General features: G+C 35.1%; 1 protein-coding gene across 1 annotated transcript in view; it reads right to left on the reverse strand.

Annotated features, from left to right (window-relative positions):
* The window catches only part of CNTLN (centlein), a 199,923-nt gene that overhangs the window by 102,057 nt on the left and 74,981 nt on the right, over positions 1-22,885 (reverse strand). The window contains 2 exon segments of the mRNA XM_059493082.1: positions 17,161-17,286; positions 20,030-20,153. Of these exon segments, the coding sequence (XP_059349065.1) occupies positions 17,161-17,286; positions 20,030-20,153 (250 nt within the window).

The following is a 22,885-nucleotide window of genomic DNA, read 5'->3' on the forward strand; positions in this document are numbered from 1 at the left end:
CACAATAAATTGAATTACTCTTTTTTCAATTTAATAAAATTGCATATAAATAAAGTTGCCAGGATACCAATACTAAAGTTTCAAAGTCAAATTGGGAAATGCTAGAAAGAAAGACATTATTTAAATTGTTTATTTAAACTTGTGTTTTCTGACACATTCTCTATCTATATAGTTGTACACTATTTCAGCAATAAAACCCACACCTGTTTCAGCCAAAGGTCATACAATACACAAAACAGAGCACAGTCATTTAATAGGTAGCTTCTGCTTAAAATATAAATGCATTTCATGCACAAATACACATTATTCTAGCTCTGTTGTGAAAGTTTCACTGCTAGTGTTCTCACTTATTTCAGTTGTACTCCAAACAGCAGCACCTACTTCACAGAAAATTTATGCTTTTCCCTACTTTGCCATCTGAAATAAGGCACTAAAAAAATCTGGCCAAAATATTTGCCAACTTAAGGAAAGGACTTAAAAAAGAAGTCATTTGGTATACACAGTACATTAAAGGACATTGCAAGTCAAGTGCACCTCTGACTCAGCTGTAAAACATAAATTACAGAGAAAATGATAAACATGAAAAGTAAACTAACTTGCTTAGCATGACACATAGGAAATCCAGCTATTTTTGGGATCACTTAACTGCCTTTACAGGTTGATATTCTTTGCTGTCCTTTCATCTTCCAAAACTCAGTCAACATCAGTTTCTATTACACAGACTTCAGTGGCTTTTGTCTCCACATTGTCTTAAGTCTTCACAGCATGTTGGCTTTTTGCATAGAATGGCAAAATATTTCATTGAAAAAACATTGCTTATGAAATTAAAGACTCGAATCAACATGACATAGTTCCTAACTGAATCTCTATCTTCTGAAACAGTTAGTTTTCAACTTTAAAATCATTATTTGAATGAACACGTTTATGAACAAATGTACTGCCTCTGTAAACACTAACTGACAAGCATGCAATATAGTGATTGTACAAGATTTTTAAGAGTGAACTTCTACACATATCTTTTCCTTTTGGTTGATGAAAGACATGCAGAAGTAAACTAGTTATATTAAATAAGTTTAGAGGAAGTTCATAGTCAGAATACCTGAAGTGCCTCCAAATGAATTCATTTATCTATGAAATAATCTCCAACTGAAATTATGATTTATCTAAGATGGAAAAATTTTAGTCAAGTCCAAACCAAAAATTTCTATGTGCAATACAAGAATCAACTCACGCAATCAATGGCTAGGTGAATGTTATAAATGCCCACATGGGTTAGCCAGTGCCAAGTCCAACCATCAGCAGTACTATGCCTCCCACAGAGGCAAAAGCAGATGCTATTCAAGAAAGAATAGAAGCCTAACAGTTTGCGCAGTGTGATTCCAATTTTTCATCCTGGAAGTGGCACATTCTTTATTTCTTCTGCTTTCCCAGTTGCTAATAGGAACTTTCCTCCAATCCCAGAGCAAAAAAAATTTCTTTATAACCTTTCATGTGGAGCTCTGTTAAAGGCAATTGAAAAAATACTCATCAGATTACTGTTACCACACAGTTTTGTCACCCTTCTGCAATTCCAGCAGGTTAATGAAGCAGGATTTTCCTTTACAGAAGCCACATTAATGCTTCCTCAATAAAACTGCATTGATTTGTGCTTAGTGGTAGTCCTCTCTATGGTGCTCTTTTCTGGTTGTTTGGTTTCGGTTTTTTTTTTACTTTCTCCCTTTCACCCTCTTTTTCCTAAAGACTGACTACCATTTTCAAGGTATGGAAGCAGCCATGTTACTGCAGCTCCCTCTGGAGCCCATTGTGCATTTGGGAGTTATAGCAGCAACCTGCCAGTCCATTGGCTGTTAACAGTTAGGTTAATTTCATACTTACTGCTTGTAAATATATTGAAGTTCATGTTCTTCACTCATACCTCTGTGAGTGAAGAATATATATGTATATATATATTCAATATATTTACATATATTGAATATATATATAAATATATATTCATTATATATATTCAATATATATACATACATATATTTCAATACATTTACAAGCAACTACTCTACTTGACCTCATAATTGCTGTACAGATACTTCAAATAGGTCTAATGCCTTTGATCTATCTGCTGCAAAGCATACACAAGTTGTTGGCGTCTTCATCTTCCATTTAGCATGGAAACATACAATCACAGCATGGTTTGGATTGAAAGACATCTTAATGATCATCAAACATGAAATATTGACCAAGGAAAAGACTGTTCTTTTCGGCTTTGTAAATCCAATGTATCATTTCACACTGTTATCATTGAGCAAACCTATTAACTTCCTTATTGTCTTCTTTTTGACTCTATTTAAGCAAAATTTTACTGTAATAGCTTAAGCTTTGAAAACAACTCTTCAAGAGCCTTTTTAGGCTTCTCAACTTCCCACCTGCATTTCTCCTGTCTCTGTTTACTGGTCCTACCTGTTTCTCAGCAATGCAAGCTCAAGTTTTAAATGCTGACCTTTTCCATGTAAGTGCCATTAAAACTTTTGCAGTCTCTAAAGCGAGCTTCTTAAGACTCTTTGGGGACAGGGGGTGGTTTGGAACTATTTTATTTTAGCTTTTTTTTTAAATTGTAGCACATATTTCAGTTGGGTGTCAGCTACAGTATTTTCTTAACAGTATCCAACAAATGTTTATTTTCTGCTGGCTCTAGTGCACAGTTGAAGATTTTTTTGACTAGTTGCTTCATTTTCATTTTATTGGTTTCCTTTCTGGAAAGTGAGTATCCCTAGGCCAATTGATTTGTTCCACTCTCTTCTGATATTATTTACATTAAAACAAACAAACAAATTACAAAAACCCAATAAAGGCCTTCCTTCTTTCCCTACCAAAGTCACAAAGCAAATCATCCTGGAAATAATGTCCAGCCACCTAATAGACAAGGTGACTGAAAGCAATTAGCACACATTTACAGTGGAAAAATCTTGCTTTACCAACCTCACTACATCTGTAAGAGATGACTGGCTGTAAGAATAAAGGGAGAGCAGGTGTACACCTTGAATTTGGCAAGGTATTTGAGATGGTCTCTCATCTCTTTATTGCCAAAGGTTTGAGATCTGAATTGAAAATTAGATAAGGTGTCTGTAAAATTGGCTGAACTGTTAGGTTGAAGAGGTGATGACCTGTCATATGGAGTACAACTGGTAACTAGCAACTAAAAGCTTTCCTCAGGGATCCACTATAGAGCCAATACTGTTTACTGTCTTTATTAACAACCTCAAAGATATGCTAGAGTGCCTTATAGCAATCTGAGGGAAGCAACTGAGAGCTCAGTAGAGGGCTGGACCACTGCTCACTGAGATTTCATAGGAAGAAAAAAAATGGCTGATGGGAACTTCATGAAGGTCACTTAAGGCAAAGTCCCCTTAGAAAAACTTTGAAAGAGAACATGTTAAAAGACCAATTCTCTCAAAAGCAGCTTGGCAGAAAAAAATTCTGTCCTTTGAACCAATATGATGAACATTAGCAGTGACGTGACTTAGTGGTGAAGGCTAACTACATGCTGGCTGTATAGGCAGGAGTCAGTAATCACTTTACAGAATTGATTCTATTCAGCACTTCTGAGATGGCAAGTGTGGCTGTGTCTTGCTTTATTCTCCTCCAAGAAAGACATTTATGTAAATACATTAAGTGTAGCAAAGGGGCATCACAATGGCCAGAGGTTAGCCTTATGTTTTATGATGACAGGATGAAAGAAAACTTCTGACTATCAATACCTGCTTCCTTCTATGCTGAAAAGAATTCCTTTATTCCAGGACCATTCTTGGTGCAAGAGGATATTATCACATCAGTTAGAAAGCAGGTCTTATGTTTCACTCATGGTCTCTTTTAAGAGACTCAATTCCTCATGGTGAGTTCTTCTTTCTCTGGAGCTGTGCTCTTTGTAGCTGACAGAATAAAATGTCCTACATGTAGAAAATCATACATGTCACACTACACCAAACTGAATAAGCTGAATGCCACTGGGGGGACTGCTACCCACATTCTGATTTTAACTTTCTTGATCTTGGGAAGGTAAAACAGATTTAGCCTGCCTTTTTCAATCAATTACTGTCATCCTATCCTAAGATCTCCCATCCTAATTAGTTAGATGGTTGGTTTCTTTTATTATTTCTATCATCTGAAGCCTGCTAATATTCTGTTCACTAACTTTTTAAATTTTGAATGCAACTATTAGGCTGTTCAAGGCAAATATGTTTGCACTGAGCAAATTTCTAACTGTTTAAGTGATTAGGAAACAAACACCATACTGATTTCTGCTCACACTTTTTTAAATCTAAAGAACAACACAATAAAACCTTTAAACTACTCTAGCTAGAACTTGTAAAAAGAAGAAAAAAAAAATCCCTGTATATGCATTATAACAAGACATCCACATCTAGTCCAGTTCTCTGAAATTAACCATAAAAGCACCATAGCCTGTACTTTTTGTGCAGAGTGGTCTTCTTGAAGAACACAGCTCTTTGCAGAGGCTCTATAATTGGTACATTCCTCAAGAGCAAGTGAGCAAGATCACTTGAAAGAAGCATCACAGAAGGCTCAAGTAAGAAATTTCAAAGAAAGAAGGAATGTCAAGGAATTCAGGGCAACTGAAGAAGCCACAGAAAGCTGCCAAAGTATAATTCAACACTGAAAGAAATTACTCATACTGAAAGAACTCAGTGGCAAAAAGCAGGGGTGGGGGAAAATACTTGCTTTCCAGTCTATCATTTACAGTATTATCTCCCTCCGTGTCTCAAACAGACATGCCAACTTAATAGCTAAGAATTAAATTATTTTTCTGAAATTCTCCCTCCCTCTCAAAAAAATAATTTAAGTGAGTCTGAAGATAAATATCTCAGTGTGTTTTTTTACCCAAAACTGGGATTGCATTTGACAAACTATGTCTGCCCCACCAGACTTTTAAACTATTCCCATACAACTCTTTTATGAAGCAGATTAGGTATCTAAAATAATCTGTGATCCAGCAGCACAGATTCCAGTGACACGAGATGCTTCCCGCATTTACTGAGGGTAAAAGAATTGCCTCTGCAATCCTGCAACTCAAAGGATTAAAGCCAAGTTCTGTGTGTGGTGATGAAGACTACTAACCTTAGAACTTTAGAGTAAGAACTTTAGAGTAAGAAGAGTGACTCAGAGTCAGAGCAGTGTCAAATTTCAGATATTATGAAAAAGAGTTTCTAAAACTATTTTAGCAGATTAAGCTAATATTTGCTGTTATTATCTTAAGCATATGCTCAGTGGATCAACTGCACCAGTTTTTGCATCATTCACTTTCAATGAACACATCAAACAATGAAAAGAAGAAATGCGCCAGGTCTAGGTCCTAACTGAAAAGGGAATTTCTCTGACCATTGCATTTGATTTTGCAAGTGCTGAGCAAAGGGCATCATGTTTATGTCATCTGAAACCATCCAAGACACAAATTGAGACTGAGAGATAGAGTCTTTTGAGATATTTCAACAATGGGAAACTAGTTTCTGTCTGAAGTGTTACTAAGCTGATTGCAGACTGCAGGCATGGAAATAGAAACTAAAGCTGTGAATATTAGTACTTGTCTTCTCCATCTTTTGACAGTAGAAACACTGAGTATTCATGATGTTTCAAGACTAGGCAAGAAATGCCTTATGTTAATATCCATTTAACTGTGTTTATGCAAATTTTCTTCTCCTAGGATTTTCCATGGATTTCACTTTTTAAAATTACTATAACTACAAGCATGATTTAAAAAAGAAAAAAGTATACTTTAAACTTTTTATATTGGATATCAAATAATTTTTTATTCTAATAAATCCAGTAGTCACTAAGTGAAGTGAAAGAAATTGGAAGTTTATATTGCAGATATACAATTCTGTACAATTCCTACTTCCAATTATAATATTAAGTGTCACGAGTATTTGAGCACAACTTTCTCTCCCAGGAGGGAAATTCAGCAATGAGTAGAAGGAACTGCAGGAGAAGTATAAATCTACAAAAATTTGAAGTCAACTGTCTGCTTTGGCAAGCAGTACCATCAAACACGGAGGATGCTTTCAGTTTACCTTTCACAAATCCCTGAATGACAATGTATCAGCTGACAAACAGAGTGTGTTTTAGTTCCCTTCTTCACACTATACATCTTTTTGCTTGAGCAAGGAAATACATACAGCATATGAAATTTAAAAATCAGCATTTTTTGAGGAGAACCAATTATCTGTCTTTTTAAAATCGAAATTTTAAAATTCTATGGCTGTATGGTTGTATTTGTGTTATTTCTGTCAGCATCTCATTAACACAATCTCAAAATTATGTCTACTAAAAAACTCCTAAGCATTTTGCAATAAATGAGGAAGAACCAGAAATTAAAGTTTATTCAAAGATGAAACCCCCATACAAAAGGAAGAGTATGCTACTTCTAGGTACTCAAGTGTTGCTAAGCAAACCATATACAATATCACAAAAACAGTCAAGTTCTAAACTGAAATACATACAGCAATGCAGAACTCAAAATAAAGTCCATGGTTATCACAAAAGAAAAACAAAGAACTTTTCTACAGAAAAATTTTGCTCTGCAGACTCAGAGAAGCTAAACCTGTGAACTACAATTTAAGAATGAATGATGAGGTTTGGATACAATACAAATATGCAGGTCAGGAGAAAAGACAAAGCAAATAAGTGAGAGTATTAACTGGTCGCTTCCAGGTCATAAATTCACATTTGAACACTTTGTGTCTTGACAAAATCAAAGACTACTACTGAATTTTATTGTCTTTGTCACATTTCTGTTGTGTACTCTTCTATTATTTAACTCAACTTTTAAAAATGAAAGTTCCTGGGATGTATTTTAAAATAATAGAGAAATACCAGATACAAATGCTGCACAAGTGTTTAGCAAATACTGTGAACTATTTGACAACTTACACAATCTTTTTTATTGTTATAGGGATTAGCTGAAACCTTGCAGGGTGTTGTAAAGCCAGAATTATATAAATAAGCTTTTATCCATTAATAAATTGATGGAAAAATAGAAATAAAACTTAACTAAACTTAATGGATTTTAAAAGTAATACAAAAACTGTTTAGAGTTGCACTCTGTAAATTTACACAAACATAAATAATGGCAGGCAAAGGAGATTCATTACAAGGAATACATATCAGCAATTAGGAGCAAAAGAAAATAAGTAACCACTAAGTTCAACTTTTATAAAGTTTCTTTAAGTCTAAACTCAAATCTGCAAATGTAATGCTAACACAGTAAGCCATTTCTAAAAGCTTGTAAGGTTGAAATTGCAATTATCACTTGCCTGTACCTACATGCAGTTTTTTCCTAGGTTTATTTTGATCACTATGGGTTGTTTTTTAAATTGAAAATATATAAAACATTTTAAAATCATGTCAAGCAACTCTTTTCTAATTGCACTGTGGGACTCTTTACAGTCCTGATTAGTTTATATTTAAGGCTTAGCGAGTCCTAAAGAAGACTGTATAACTGGAAAACATATCCTAAAAATTTGCTGTAACAATATACGAAATTTGCCAATAATGAAGGTTATGTAATTATGAGCGACATACATGACTGCAATTTCTAATGTTAGGACTACACTAATCCTATGTCTGTCTACTAGATGAATTGAAAATGGTTTTTGAAATAACTATTCAGCTCCCCCACAGACTTTTCAGCTTTTAAAAAGATAGAAAAAAGAAAACCTACTTGTTTTGCAATGTAGTTGAAAGAGTAATAAAAACTAGCAGACTGAAAAGCTCCAGAATTTATTACTTCTTCCAGAAGAAATGTCTTGCTCTTATTTATACTCACATGTTATACTTTCTAGCAGTGTTGCCAAGTTTAAATGATAGCCCATCAAATGGGGGAAAAGTGACTTAAAGCCATACAAAGCCTAGAAACTAGCGTGCTGCTTTTCAGTTTTATGCACACCTGAAACTGCTTAATGGCCTTGAGTCTTCTGCAAAAAGAGGTTATCTTGCTTTTAAGTATATCAGGTAGATTTTAGCGTATTTCTTCAGTAAGTCTTTGTCAACAATAAGTACTGTCTTATCTGCTTCCAAAACAAGATGACCTTCTGACAATGTAATCTACTCCCAAGTAGTTTTAAAGATAGCTTTGCTGACAAGAAACAGGGCAGCAGCAATCCTAGGTACTCTAGATTAGGTTGTCAGAGAATAATTTCCAGCCCCAAGGAAAATACACTGAGTCCTTTATTTGAGAGGAATCAGCATTCTAAATTAGCAGGAGTCTACTGGCCTTTCCCAGAAGACTATCAGGATCTTCTAATATGGCAGGTCAGAATTCTAATCATGACTTAACATCCTGAGAACAACCTCAAAGTCCTTTGTTTACTACAATTAACTTCATGAAAAAAGTAACTTTTTCTTACTTGTAACACATATAGAAAATGCACCATCAAGAGCAGGAAAGCATGCAGCATCCTCTTTTATGTACAAATGCTTCATTTTTGTCCTCCAACTATGATTGCCACAGTCTCACCTGGCAGTATTAAAACAAGGATATTCAGAAATCAAGAAAGATAAAATTTATGCAGATAATAGTTTATGGTGGTATTACATGCATTTTTGAAGGTACTGATCTTGATCCACAATTACAGAATCTGCTGTTTTCAGTATGATACAATAGTCTGGGCTCTATTTTTCACAATATAATACTTTTGATTACTCCTCCTGGTTTTAGTTTTTTTTAATACTCACCCATTTCAAATATAGGAAGAGGTAGCATATTTAAAACTATGCTATAGAATGAGTTATGCTAAAATAATTACTTCCAATTTCTTTTAGATTATAGCTAGGCATCAGCAAGAAATTCTTTGTAACAGTTGCTTACTTATCAAGTTATTAGAATAGGAGAAATGCTCCCACCATCTGCATATAAGCAGGGCTTCTGCAAAATATACCCTCTTGCTAGAACAAAATATCCTAGTACTCATCATTTTTAATTGTCAGCAGTTCTAAAGATACCATCAGGAGCCCTCACACAGCTCCAAATCTAAGGTACATGTACACATGTGCACTTGGGCCTCAATGCATTAAAGAAAAGGTAATTTAGAAAGACAGCCTGAGCTATAGCATAAACTTTCTCTCTGCACTTATGAGTTTAAAGGGCTCCTTCCCTCCAGAGTTGCTGACCCTGGGTTAACCCATTGCCAGAAGACTCTAGTTAGTCCTCTAGCAAACAATTGCCTCCTGAGTAATACACATCCCATAAGTCAGCCATTGCTCATCAGCAGCTTTCAGCATTCACAGGTAAGACAAGCAGGAGACTTCTACACTCCCCTGCATACAGATAAAAGGAATTAAGAGAGGAGGCTCATGGCAGTCTAAAATAAACATCCAAACAAACACCAAGACATTTTTCTCATTTGTGCCAGGGAATTTTATCTGGAAAATAAAAGCATGCAGAGAATCTAATTTCTAATAGAGCTGAATACATTAGATGGAATAACCCACTGAGGAAACCGACTCCTTCCCAAGGATTACATGTTGTAAAGACTGCATCAGGATGACTCTTTGGAGAAATAAACACAACGAACCACAATCTCCTAATGCATATTGTTGCTGGTATGGACAGATATCAGGGGGCTAGTCCAGGAGCTGCTGCAGTCAGGGAAGCCCTCCTGAGTCCATGAGGTTAACTATTGCCTTTTCAACCATTTTCCTCTAGAGCCATGGAAGGCTGTTAAAAGACAGGAAAGCCAAATGAAGAAAAAAATCAGACAGAAAGTGCTAACCAAGCTTTGCATGCTCTTTATCACAGTCCTTAAAAAGGGACAGCAGCATTGCTAACTACAGTAACCAAAAAATAAGTCCTAAAGACACCGGGTCAACATAGTGTCAAAGAATTTTTTTCTTATCCAAAGCTTAAGTTAAATAGCCTAATAAACCTTGCAAGGAAAATAGGACAGCAGAAGCAGCTCTGTTTTCTTCCTCTCAGAAATGAAAGGTGCTTGAGAAGATAGCCAGTACATCAACAGAGAAATATCTAGGTAAACAAAGCTGAACTGCACTTTCTCTTCTTTAGTCTTCTAATTTTTAGAAGGGTAAAAATTCTGCTCCATAAAACTAGAGTAGAACACACATGCACATTACACATACTTCTCTAAAAACACCCATATAGAAAATATAGGAAGAGGCTGTCAAAAATGGTCTTATATGTCATAATGCAAAATTAATTTTAATTTTCTACTACTCTGAAATTACTTCAAGTCAGGAGAACCAAGACAGGCAGAAACTTCATCCAACTTTTACAGGTGAAATACTACTCTGACAGCAATTTGTCACAGCAAATTATTCTTCCTACAGCATTATGTTTCAAGTACATTTGCTGCAGTAAGGGCAAAATCTGCTCTTTTCATGGGTCTGTATATTTATGACAGCCTTGGAAAATGAGAGCAAACCTGGGTGTAGGTGTTTGATATAGACTGTGAGAGAGCAAAGAGCATTACATATGTCTGAAGATAACACTGCCAAGGTAAGAGTAAAGCAAAAAGTACTAGCATTACTCCCACTCTGTGATCATTCACACTATCCAGAATGATTTACTGGAATTGCTTTACAGGAAAAATATTGTAAACTTAAAGTTTACTTTAAGAAATGTACAGTCTTAATTAACCAAGGAAATCAAGTATTTAACTACATAGATTCTTTAAGCTATCTATCTTACTTGTGCATCCACTTCCCAGAAATGTTTCTTCATCATTCTTGTTTCCCAATTCAGTCACTTGTAGGATGGATGAAAATTGCAGGAAGAGATATCTGTTGTTGCTAAGTAAAGTCTCCCAGATTTACAACCCACATTCAGGAGAAAAAAAAGGATAAAAGCAACTCCCCCCTCAACACTCCAATGTCTGTTCACATAACAAAATAGTGAATAGTGTCATAGTTGTCAAGAGTGCTTTTTGATATTTCAAGTCAACTGTCACTCCAAAGTCAAAGAAGCGCTACTTTCAACATGCAGCATAACTCTTAGTTTGCAAAAAGATGGTAGAAACCCATGCTTAAAATCTACCATTTAGTAATCTTTAATTTGTTTCACTGAAGCACAAAATCCAGCTTATTTATCAAGAAGTGTTTAACGAAAATATAAATGTTACACTGTGTGAATTATGTTTATTATTCGAATTTGCAGGTTTCCATTCCTTTAAAATAAGACTATCAGAATAGCCTCATAAACAGTGTTTGTACCTGTTGTTAGCTCAAAACAGATTGAACCTCAAGGGCCAAGACTGGGGTACCACTGCCATCAATACAACTCAGAGAAGAGGGTACGTCACCCATCATATGAATATCAAGAGAATTTGTTGTTGTATCAGTCCTCTCAACCTTTATAAACCTCATGTGACAATACACTAAAGTCTCTTGCCTACAGCCTGCTGTTAGTGTGGAGCTGGTTTTCAATAATGCAAAGTAAGGATAAAAAAAAATTTCTTATTTTATTTCTTCCACTGAAGTATTTGAATTTTAGGAAAATTTTGATGATTCCATGTTTGCACTCACATGATTGTGTTTGGAAAAAAGCAAATACAACAATAATTCTTAGAAAATGCATTCTGAATTTCTTAAAAATTAGAAAAAGATCCAAATGCATTAAGATAGGCTAAACTTTTGCATGTATATGCATATTCTGCTTCATTCAACAAAAGAGGACTAAGTAGTTCATCACAAAAATCATGCTGGGTCATAATAATGGTCCACTAAGCACCACATTTGACTTTCTAGAATTACAAAACAGTACAATTTAGGAGAGAGTTCAAGAGATAAAGCAAGAATACATAAACGATATTTAATAACATTCATTGTAAAGTATTCATTTATATTATAAAATACAAAATAACATTTTAAAATTATAAAATAATTTACTATTTATATTATTGAGCATTCTGTGAAATAAATGTTCCTACATTTTTTCAAAATTCAGCTGTTGAAGTTCCATACGGTATTATGAAATCTGAGACACATGGAATCATGAAAATTTATGATGTCCCTTCCAAAATCAGTACTATGCAAAGGCAAGTGGAAAATTAGCATTGTATGTTCAATTAATCTTGCCAGAATGTACCAAGCACTGCTACCTTTACCAGAAATCCTAGAACTTCACTGAAGATACCGTAGAGAAACTTATTTTCATTACTCACTCCTTATTCTCTTAAAATAGCAATCTGACATGTTAGCAGCAATCATTGTGCTTTGGTATTACTGACTGTAGGTTCACAGTAGACTGTAGGCTTCTTTCATGTACATTCTGTACAGTTTAATATGACACATTTAGTAGTTCTTTGTTTTTATAAGTGCATGCATATCTGGAAGACTAATAAATCAGACATTTCCATCTAAGTGCTGAAGACCTTTTGCCTATGCCAGACAGAGGGATAAGAAAAATACAGTTCTTCTGCAGGCAGTATGGCTATCACCTGTACAACAATTCATTTCTAAACCAAATAATCTACTCTGAAATCAAAAATCACTCTGATCCAACAGCAAGGCAAGGAACAGCTCTGTGCAAGCAACAATACAAAGGGAAGCTAACAGAGAGTCCTTAACTTTCTCCACCATGTCTCTGCTATTTTTGTTCCCGACAATGCCCAAATCTTGTCATTAATGCAACTTTAATTTTGCATTTATCTGCTTCTATATTATGAAAAAAAAGTTTAGCAGCATGACTCATGTTTTTAATATGACACAATTCCATCACATATGAGAAGGCACTGAAGTTCAAGACAAGACATGTCTGATTAAATATGAAGGAACAAAGGAAAAACACAAACACATCTGATATAAAAGACCAAACTATGACCTCAAATTTGTCTGTTAGCTAGGATGCAGGAAATTACAAGATCTGGTGGACACAGGTAAGAAATATTCTAGAGACAAGTTTAACAATTAAAAAGCATCAATCTCCTTATTCTTGATGGAATCCTCTCAGTGAAAAACAGTCAATAGAGTGCTTGGTGAAAAAGTAACTGGAAGCTTCCTAGAAAAAAAACTAATTCACTTCAAATAAAGGGCCATTTTGTTCATTATGTAAAAGCCCCTAGATGAGTTCGTGTGGCATTCACAGTTCTGAGTCTGGTCCCTTAAAATATCTTACAGAAACTATACTCTATATTGCACCAAATGCTTCTGATTTCTTACATTTTAATTTATTTGTAGTGCAGTATTTCCTGTTCTCACTCTTCAGCCTGTCATTTTCACTAAGCAGTACTCAGTCCTGTCAGTAAGCATGCACTTTGTCAAAACCCTCAGAAGAGCCACAAGATTAGCTGCAGAACTTAGGTTGTAATTGCTTTAAGTAGAATGAAAGCTGGTATTTCAGATTTTTATCTATTCCAACCTAAACAAACACATGCACATCATCATTTTAACTATATATGCCTTTGAACTACAAAATTACTAACTGAAGAAAAAAGTAACCAAGAGTCCTGACATATTAAATTCAAGTAATTATTAGTAAGATGTCTGCTCTGTCCCAGCACTCCTAAAACAGATAACCAGAAAGATTACTTTACAGAGAAAACACCCAGGTCAGAAGCGCTATATGCTGCAGGTCTGCAGGTGACACTTTTTAACACTGATCTAGTGTGAATGCACTTTGTTACAAATTAATCTGCAACATGCCATACCTATTGAGCAAAATACAGAAAAAATTGCTGGGGTATTTGGATGTTTCACAAAACAACAGAGGTTAAAAAATAAAAGTCTTTGATGAACAGGCATCTCCTATTGCCTGAAAAGGTCAAGATTATCAAAATCGCATTTTTCAGCAGGTTCTCTAGTTAAAGAACCAGGGAGGTAACACACATTCAAGAAGTAAGGGAGCTAATATAACCTATGTTTGTGGTTCTTACTGGTAGCATTTCAACACACTTAATTCATCTTTTCTCCATCATACCCATTCTGACAGCTAGAAAGGCAAGAGGCATCACATGCTGCTGCTGGTACTACGACAGGCTCCTGTCAACTAGTTGGCCACATACCACGATACTAGGTACACAACAGTTGCTTTCACTGCACAGGAATAAGGAAAGCAGAAACCATGAGTTCTTGTTTTCCTAAAAAACGAAAGCTTATTAGAAACATTTATTAAACAGCTGCTACAGCAGAGGAAGGATATGACTGAGCTTGTAGTGATTCCATATGCTTTGAAGACGCAGAGCACACCTCCTATAATGGATGACATGCAGAAGTACAAAACACTTATACAGACAACAAATTGCCAGCTAGCTATGAAAATGATAATTTATGTCATCATGTCTAATGCTGAAGAATGTTCGTTGTCAAAAAATTGAGTGTTGCTGATATCTATTACAAGGTTGCCTAAAAATAATACAGAATGAAAGATGTAAAATTGTAAAGATTCCACAACAGTTCATATCCAGTCATCTATAAGTTTCCAAAGTTTGTACATTAAGGCCAAAGGGACAGGGTATCCCCATGCTCCAGCTAACTAACTTTTGATACAGAAATGCTGAAATGACTTAAATTAGCCAGCTTGCAATCAGGCAGCGGAACAATTGGATGTGCAGTGAAGCAGTTCTGTGGAGTGTGACCTGTGAGTCCTTCAGGTCAGCAAGCTGTCCCTGAGCCAGCAGTGCATCCTGGTGGTGCATTAGGAAGAGCAGTGCCAGCAGGCTGAGGAGGGTGATCGTGCCTCTCTACTCAGCCTTGGTGAGGCACATCTGGATTGCTGTGTCCATTCCTCGGTTCCTCACTAGAAGGGAGTCATGGAGCCCCTGGAGTGGGTCCAGTGAAGGGCTAAAACCATGATTAATGTATGTGCATATTAAAGACATTTTACATCATTGCTCTATCCCTCAGAAGATGAGAGAGAAAGTAATTCTAACAGATTAAATGCATAAACAAGCAACAACAAAAAAATCCTATTTTCTAACACTCACTCTTTGGTTTAGTCAGAGAGAGAAATTTTACCTATTGATGTAAAATTAATATTAAAATTAATAGGTAAAATAAAACTAGTCTAGTTAGAACTACTTAAACCAAAATAAAATCCCTACACCGACATTCTTCTTTAAGCAATAGTGCATTGGTATATGTATGTTCAACATGAACTTAAGAAAACAATCTGTAGACTCTATCAACTAAGTGCAAAACCTATGGGCTAATCTGATTTACTTATACTGCCTGTAACATTACACATATAAGTAACTGATACAACTCCATAGATCATGTCCTTTATCCACAGAATTAAAAAAACAATAGAAGCAATATAAAGAAGCTCTATCCACTTATCTAAAATTACAATAAATTTAGTATTGACTTTCTTAAGAAAATGAGCTGAAATCCTGAAATGATGACATCCTTCAATAAATTAAAGACTGCCATTATTACAGAAAGACAGATATAAACCCCACAACTATGCATTCATTTCCTTCCTTACTTCAACAGTAAGTGACATTGCCCATAAGGAACAAACAGCACCTAAATCCACACAAAGATTTCACCTTAATGAACACAATGCTGTACTGGCTTCTTACTAAATCCTTACTATGCAGACTTTTATGAATCCATTTTGCCTTATAAATCCTGTATCCTGAAGAGCTCAACTGTCTGCTCATGACACCTCACCACAGTCTAGTCAAGGTCAATGATCTGCAACATACAAGAAATAAGGGTGCTCCCATAAATGTGACTGCACAGGAGCTCTAGAAAAGCAGTCCAGCTGTACCAACCTTCAGAGTGCAAAAATATATGAATATGGCTTTGTGTGAAAAAAGAGGCTTATGTAATTGCTCTTCAGCTACTATTGCCTGTGGTGAATATGTTTACTAGTGAGGGAAAGGGAATTACATGTACATCTTGCCAGGTATGCAATTACGTACATGGCAAGAAAGTGTTCTTTCCTACATAAAAATAAAAAATGAAATAATAATGAACATAATAATCGCATGTGATAATTTGTTGTTATAGCTTCAAAACAGCAAAAGAAAAAAGTGACAATGAAGTGACAAGAACAGGCACACAATTTTAACTGGCAGATATAAGAATACCCCATGCAACACAGCTACTGGTAACACTGCCTATAATACACCAATGGAGATTCTGGTCAACGCAAGGACTTACACAGAACAAAATAATTTGCTGCTGTTGAAATTCTGTGATAGCAGCCTTCATGGTACTGCCACAAAATGGTCTTATATTGTGATCTATTGGGAAAACACTTTTTTTTTTAAACACGGACAAAAAACAAAGTCTGAATAAAACTTTCTATGATGTCTTGATTCTTAAATTAAAACAAAAAATCATAGTCACTTACAGAAAGTGTTAAATCACAGCAAAGGGCTAATTATACCATACTAACTTCCTTTTGTCTAGTATAAAAGGACATTTTTTTACTTTGCCTGGCTGAGTGTAATAGCCTATGAATTATGAGATCAAAGCAGCAAACTGTATGTTTTCTAAAGTAAGAGTTTCCTTCACCAAGTTTTACACTTACTACAGCTGAAAGAGCTGTGTGAAGGGATCAGCACTAAACCCAAAGGACAGGCTGTGCACAGCAAGAAAGAGAGCAACTCCCTCGTGCTTTTTGCAGGTCACTACCAAGGACCATGTTAGCAGATCCACACCAGACCCTTAACAGGCAGCTCTGCTGCTACCAGTAATTAGCTTGGACAGCTCTGGCTCCAGGAGTAGCAGCAAGGCTACACCATAATGAGCTCAGCTGGGATTAGCAGGACAGGGCAGGGAACCAAGAGAGCTGAGGCATTCTGCATTGCGTATGTATCACAGAGATCAAACAAGGATGGCTGGCTAGGTTATCCCCTCACCACCTCATTCCAAAAATGAAGCACGGCAGTGTGTAAAATACAGGCTAATGAAGAGCGACACCTCCAACAGATGAGAGCCACATTAATTAACACAATCCCTAGATCATGGAATACAGTTTCTGTTAGTGCTAGCAAACTTGTAACTTGTCACTGATTTAAGGGGGAGAGAGAAGGAAGAAAAAAAAAAAGAGCTGATGTTTTCCTTTTCTGCTTTTGGTAGATGCTTTCATAATGGAATTTTGCAAGGAATTCCTCTTGTATGGCCTGTAAAGCACTTCACAAAAAAACTCCAGTATGTTTCTTTATTTAAACACCATTTAAGAAACAAACTCACTTCTCAATCAGCAGCTTCTTGTTCTCCCTTTTGAAAAAAGCCAGTTCATTCCACATCACATCACAATCCTCTTGACAAAGCTGACAGGAGCTTGTGTGTTGGTATCTACTTTTAGTATTTTCAAAGCTGTTTATGAGTTTAAAAAGGTTGTTTGTTTTCAAATATCTAAATGCGTTGGGAGAACCAGAATAAAAGCACCCCTGCTTTCAGAAAATACAGATTTTTCAAGTAGAGCATCAATTGAATCTGAATTTTGTATGAAGTATACATTCTGAGGCATGAAACCTTAACTGTGGTAATAAAGAGAAGTTCAGTTACATAATTTCAGATAGATATTGAGCTAGTATCACACCATGCCTCCCAGGTGATGTGGCAGAATAGTGTCACCCACATTCTGATAACATTACTTTAAATACTGGTATGGGAAAGAAGAAGTTAAAATCATCACGTAATCTCTTGCAAATTAAGGGAAAGTCATCAGCTCCCCAAACACCCCAGCAAGCCAATGTGGAAGTTGCAACTAATGCCCACTCTAAATCACACTGTTGTTCTACAGTTTAATAAAGGAATTAACTCTCTATGGACAAGATTATGTATTAAGAAAAAGCATATTGACTTTTGAAGCACAGAAAAGTAAAATTATTTAACAGTTTTTCAGTCATTAAAGTATTTTTAGATATTTTAATAATGCCAAAATAAAAATTGTATTAAAAATGCTTTATGGAATCAATTTAAAACTCTGCAATCCAAATTCCTACTGGGCAGAGAAATAAACTCTCAGACAATGTGGTAGCCTCCTAAGGCCCCCATCATCTTTGCAGTCACGTACATCAGTGCTAGTTGTATGTACACTGACAGGTGGATTAGGTCCCATCAGCTGCCATCTCAATAACAGATACTAATCTATGAAGAATATGGAGAATGGGGTTCTCCATCACTTACAAAGGATCAGAAATGCCACATAAGCACCTGATACTGACTTCTTAATGCACAATTTACATTACAGCAGCACTATACAGCTTTTTGTGGTACCAAAATAACAGATGTTATTGTTACAGACTGCTTTTATTTGTGTCTTGTCTACTTTCTTTTGTTTAACTGTATTAAAAATGAAAACCAAACCTCCTTTAGTGCGACTTCATACAAATCTAGCCTGGTAACAAAGATTATTGAAACACTGTTATTTTCAGCTCAACTTAAATAGAGATGAAAAAATTAGATGACTAAGTGAAGACTGAGCATTATATTCTCCCCAATACCTACTTTTCCCAAACACATTCATTATAACACAAGCTCGTCTCATTTACTTTAAACAGAAGTCACCTTTGTCTCTTTTTCCCTTTTCTTTTAAATTTTTTTAAACTATTCGAACCAGAACATCCAGTGCTTCACTGTATATCAAGTTTAAGATTTTAAGGTCTTTATCTAGTTCAATTTTTTTTATCTTTTTAGCCTTGGACTCTCAATGGATCTGGAAGCCTGTCTAGGTATAGACACAGAATTAAATAATTTCATTGAATTTAGTAACTATCATCCTTAAGTCACTTCCAGATTGCACTACATTTAAAGCAGTGAAATAAAAGAAAAAAACCCCATATTTTTCCTTAAAAAACAAAACCATTTCATTATAATTTCCCTAAATATATTTGCCATTATACTTAGGTATTTAAAAAAATGCTCCTGTGCTTTCACCGATGCCCGTAGCAATTTTGTACCTCACCATTGTTTCCATCCACACCTTTTTTTCCCCTTTTTTAAAGACAAATCGCTCCTACGTAAATGCTAATATTTCAAAGCAATGCAAATCTACTAAGATAGGCAATATATTTATATATAAGGAACAGTTTATCATTCACAGTAGGATGCTTTATGTCACCCCAGACTCTGAACAGCTACCAGTTTTGCAGCATTTTCTGTGACTCTCATTTTCTTCAGAGAGAGATAGTGTCAAGATCAGTCAGTATTGTTGTAACTGCAAAAATAATTATTTTTAGTAAAAAACACAAGTGTTTACTGAGCTGTTAGTTGCATGCTAAAGCCCTGTTAAAGCTGCAAGGAAACTACTTCTTTGAAATAGGTCCTGAAAAACAGCAGTGCTTGATAACTGAACTGATAAAAAATGCTTTACTTCCTCCAATTGCATCTATTTACCAAAGTATCTGTATGCTAAGGACTTAAAAAAAGAATTTCTGCAAAAAATTTTCACTGTTCTGTATCGAGCCTAAGGGAGAATGATATACAGAATGTTCATTATGCAAATTTTATGTGGTAAAGTCTTCCCTCTTTCCATTAAGAAAGATATATTACTGCATTTTTTGTAAAATTATCAGAAATAATTTATTTTTAAATAATTTAACAGATAAAAACACCTTGCTTTCATGCACATATTATTTTACTTTTCCCCTATAAGGAAGGAGATTTTAGCCTCAGTTAATATATGAATCACTTAATGTTAGAGAGGGTATTATTTCTATATTTTAATGAATAAAACTATTTTTAAAAACTATTTGAAACATAATGAGCAACTGCTGTGTTACAGAAAATTAAAAACATACAGTCAACAAAATAAATGAGTGAGAAATTAGAGAAACATAAGCAGTCCTAGCTGACCTTTGTCCAGTACTCAGGCTCTCAAGGAGAGCCCAAATGAAGTAAGTCAAGGTGTCAGCTCAATATATTTCCTCTTGGTTTCAACTACAATTTTTCTCACATAGGTGTAAGCTATGTATTCTGCTGTAACAAAGAACAGTCTTGATCACCACCCAGTAGCTTCTTTCTTCAAATCACATTCTCTTTTGAATACCTTTATAATACTTCTGTTCAGATTTCTTGGGTAAGGAGAATGTTTTTAATGAGCTGTGTAACTTACCTGCTATTGCCCTCTTCCCACTGCTTTAATTGCTCTTTTAGCGCTCTGTAGTTGGTCTGTAACATCTGCAGCCTTTCTTCGTGTTTTCCATAGGCTGCTCTTAGCTCATAAGATTCTTGAGACTGTGTGAAACCAGAAAAACAAAATCAGAGTTGGACAAAATGTAAGACAGTATTACACAGATCAAATGAAAGGAAAGTTCTCTTTTATCAATTACTGTGAGACTCAAAAATCGAAATAGAAAGATCAGGACTCGCAGTCCTTGAGGTCAAAGTTTTCTTATTACTACTTTGGAAAATTCTGCTGATTTGGCAATTCACTTAAATACTATTTTCATGCTGCTGAAAGTTTTAAAAATTGACTACCAAAATGCCATCTTTTATCTAGTGAATCCATAAGCCTAATACATTTTAAAACACATAGACTGAAAAAGGACTGTTGGCACTTTTTTTCATTCAAAACTACTTTCTTTCCTTTTTTTCCCAATGGAAAACTGTTCTATGTATTTTCAAGGGAAATACTGGCTGCATGAAAAAAAAAATTACATTTAAATGGCTTCAGGATTTCCACACATAGTAAGCTGTTTCTGTAAATACATATACACCTGCAACACCCAGACTTTGTCCTCTAGTAATGCAGCAAACAAGAAATAAAAACATTGTTTACAATATCTTTTATATAATCAAAACCATACAAAATAAGTACAGAACAAAAATTAAAATACACCTTGATTATTATTGCAGGATAACATCATGTAAGCTTAAACCCAGACTTTTCTAAATGACAATACAGTCCTCTGGAAAAAAATTAACACTAAGAAGAAGCATTTAACACTATAAAGCAAGTCAAACTACTCTACACTAATAAAGAATTCACAAGCAAAGAATTCATTATGCTGTAGCAAAATTTGTAATCAGAGCTTCATTTTCAGTTCAATGGGAGCTCTGCTTGTAGAGCAACTACAGAACTAAATAAATCAGAATACCTTATTTGCAAGTATTTACACCGCTTATATGCAAGGAGGACTTTTCAGCATTAGTCAATAAATTAGACAAACCAATAGTCAGAGTTGCGAACAATAAAAATTGAGTCCCATTATAAAAACATGGCAAGGGTTTCCAGAGTACTCATAACTACAAAGCACCTATACTAAGCTTGGCAATCAAATGTAGCCCACCTTTCATGATGCACAAAGTTGAAAGACACCAGCTAAAGTTTCAAATGGTACTATATACGTAATTCCAGAAGTTTTCTGGAAGTGACTTCAGAAACAAAAAGAGAAGATTTAGGAACACAATCAAGTCCAAAGTGACCCTACCACTAAATACTTTCCCAAAGTAGTGGTGATAGGTTTTCTTTCCTGAAACAACCTCTAAGCCAAATACATTTTTAAATTCTGAATTGTTAAAAAAGTACTTTTGACTGGGCTTAAGTGAACTCATATAAATACCACAATGATATTAAAAACAACCACATAAAGCACATAAATCTTAGACTAAGAACATAGAGACCATTACCAAGTTTTGCACAAGGAAATTTTCACAAGAATACAATTACAGATGTTGTGTTTTCAAGAGAAGTTCATGAAACAACTGTTTTGAGATTGTTTGATATTGTTAGCAAAAACTGGTCAAGTCTGGCAGGGCACTAGAAAAAAATGCCTTCAGTATAAATCCTGAGAAGCTTATTAGTGTCAATGCCCTTTCAGAGATGCAACCAACTGTAGAATTTGGCCTTTCCTATTAATGAATCTGCATTTTTCATTATTGCTTACCTGTTCTATTATCCATTCTGTTACAGTTATTGCCTTCCCTTATCACTTGCTCTGCTCTTGCAGAAATAGAAATTAGACAATTAACTGCCCTAATCACTCTCTCTATTGAATAAAGCACTTCAAGATTTAAAATATTCACTGAAATTTCCATAATCTGTTAGATTAATCTCTGTCTGAATTATGTTATATTTCATAACTAAACTGTCTTGTACGCCGTTTTGTATACATTCATGGACGTGGGACAGAACAACCCATCTCTCACAGTGCTGGACCTCCAGATTACTCTCCAGCTGTACCCTGTCATCCCTAGTGCCACCCATGCAATAATGAATAACAGTAACACAAAGTTCAATCTGCAGTAGGAAAATCCCACTGCCTATTCCTTTTTTTCTTTTGGTAGGCTGCTCAGACAAGTCAAAACATTCTAATCACTAATGCAAGTTCTTATTGAAATTGACCTTCTATTACTGTAAAAAAGGAAATTTTAAAAACTACACTGATTCAATTATTTGACTATGCTTGGCTTTCAAGAACTGAGGCCCCTAATAGTTACAATACCAGCTTTTTCCACAAACAGTTATGTGGATAAGATGCAATATTCATCTATTTTCAGCATCTGAACACTATACATGGAATAGGACTACATATGAAATATGAGGTAAATGTGAGTGTACAATACAAACAAGTATTTAAGATGGCCCTGAAGACTGGTGTGCATATTCTAATTTTATTTACCTCCAAAAACTTTAGAACCTAAAAAGGATGAGAAAACTCAAAGAGAAGAGCTCCTATTGGTTTTGAGACTTTTCCAGTTAAAGCCAGGATTATCTCTTCTAGGCTACACCAGTGACCACAGCTCTAGAAGCAATACAGGAGAAGATCAACATATTCTTAGTTTGTATCAAATATCTACTTCTCAACAACCAAACTCTTACCCACTTCTTAAAGACCCACAGTAGACTGAAGTTTTGTACCAATCTGATTGATAATTTGTTATTTAAAAGCAAAAAAAAAAAAAAAACTCTTATTCATTTTGACGTTCTCTTCTGTAACCAAGGGTGCAATCAGGCATGCTCTGTTAC

This window comes from Ammospiza nelsoni, chromosome Z, assembly GCF_027579445.1.
Source record: "Ammospiza nelsoni isolate bAmmNel1 chromosome Z, bAmmNel1.pri, whole genome shotgun sequence".
NCBI lineage: Eukaryota > Metazoa > Chordata > Aves > Passeriformes > Passerellidae > Ammospiza > Ammospiza nelsoni.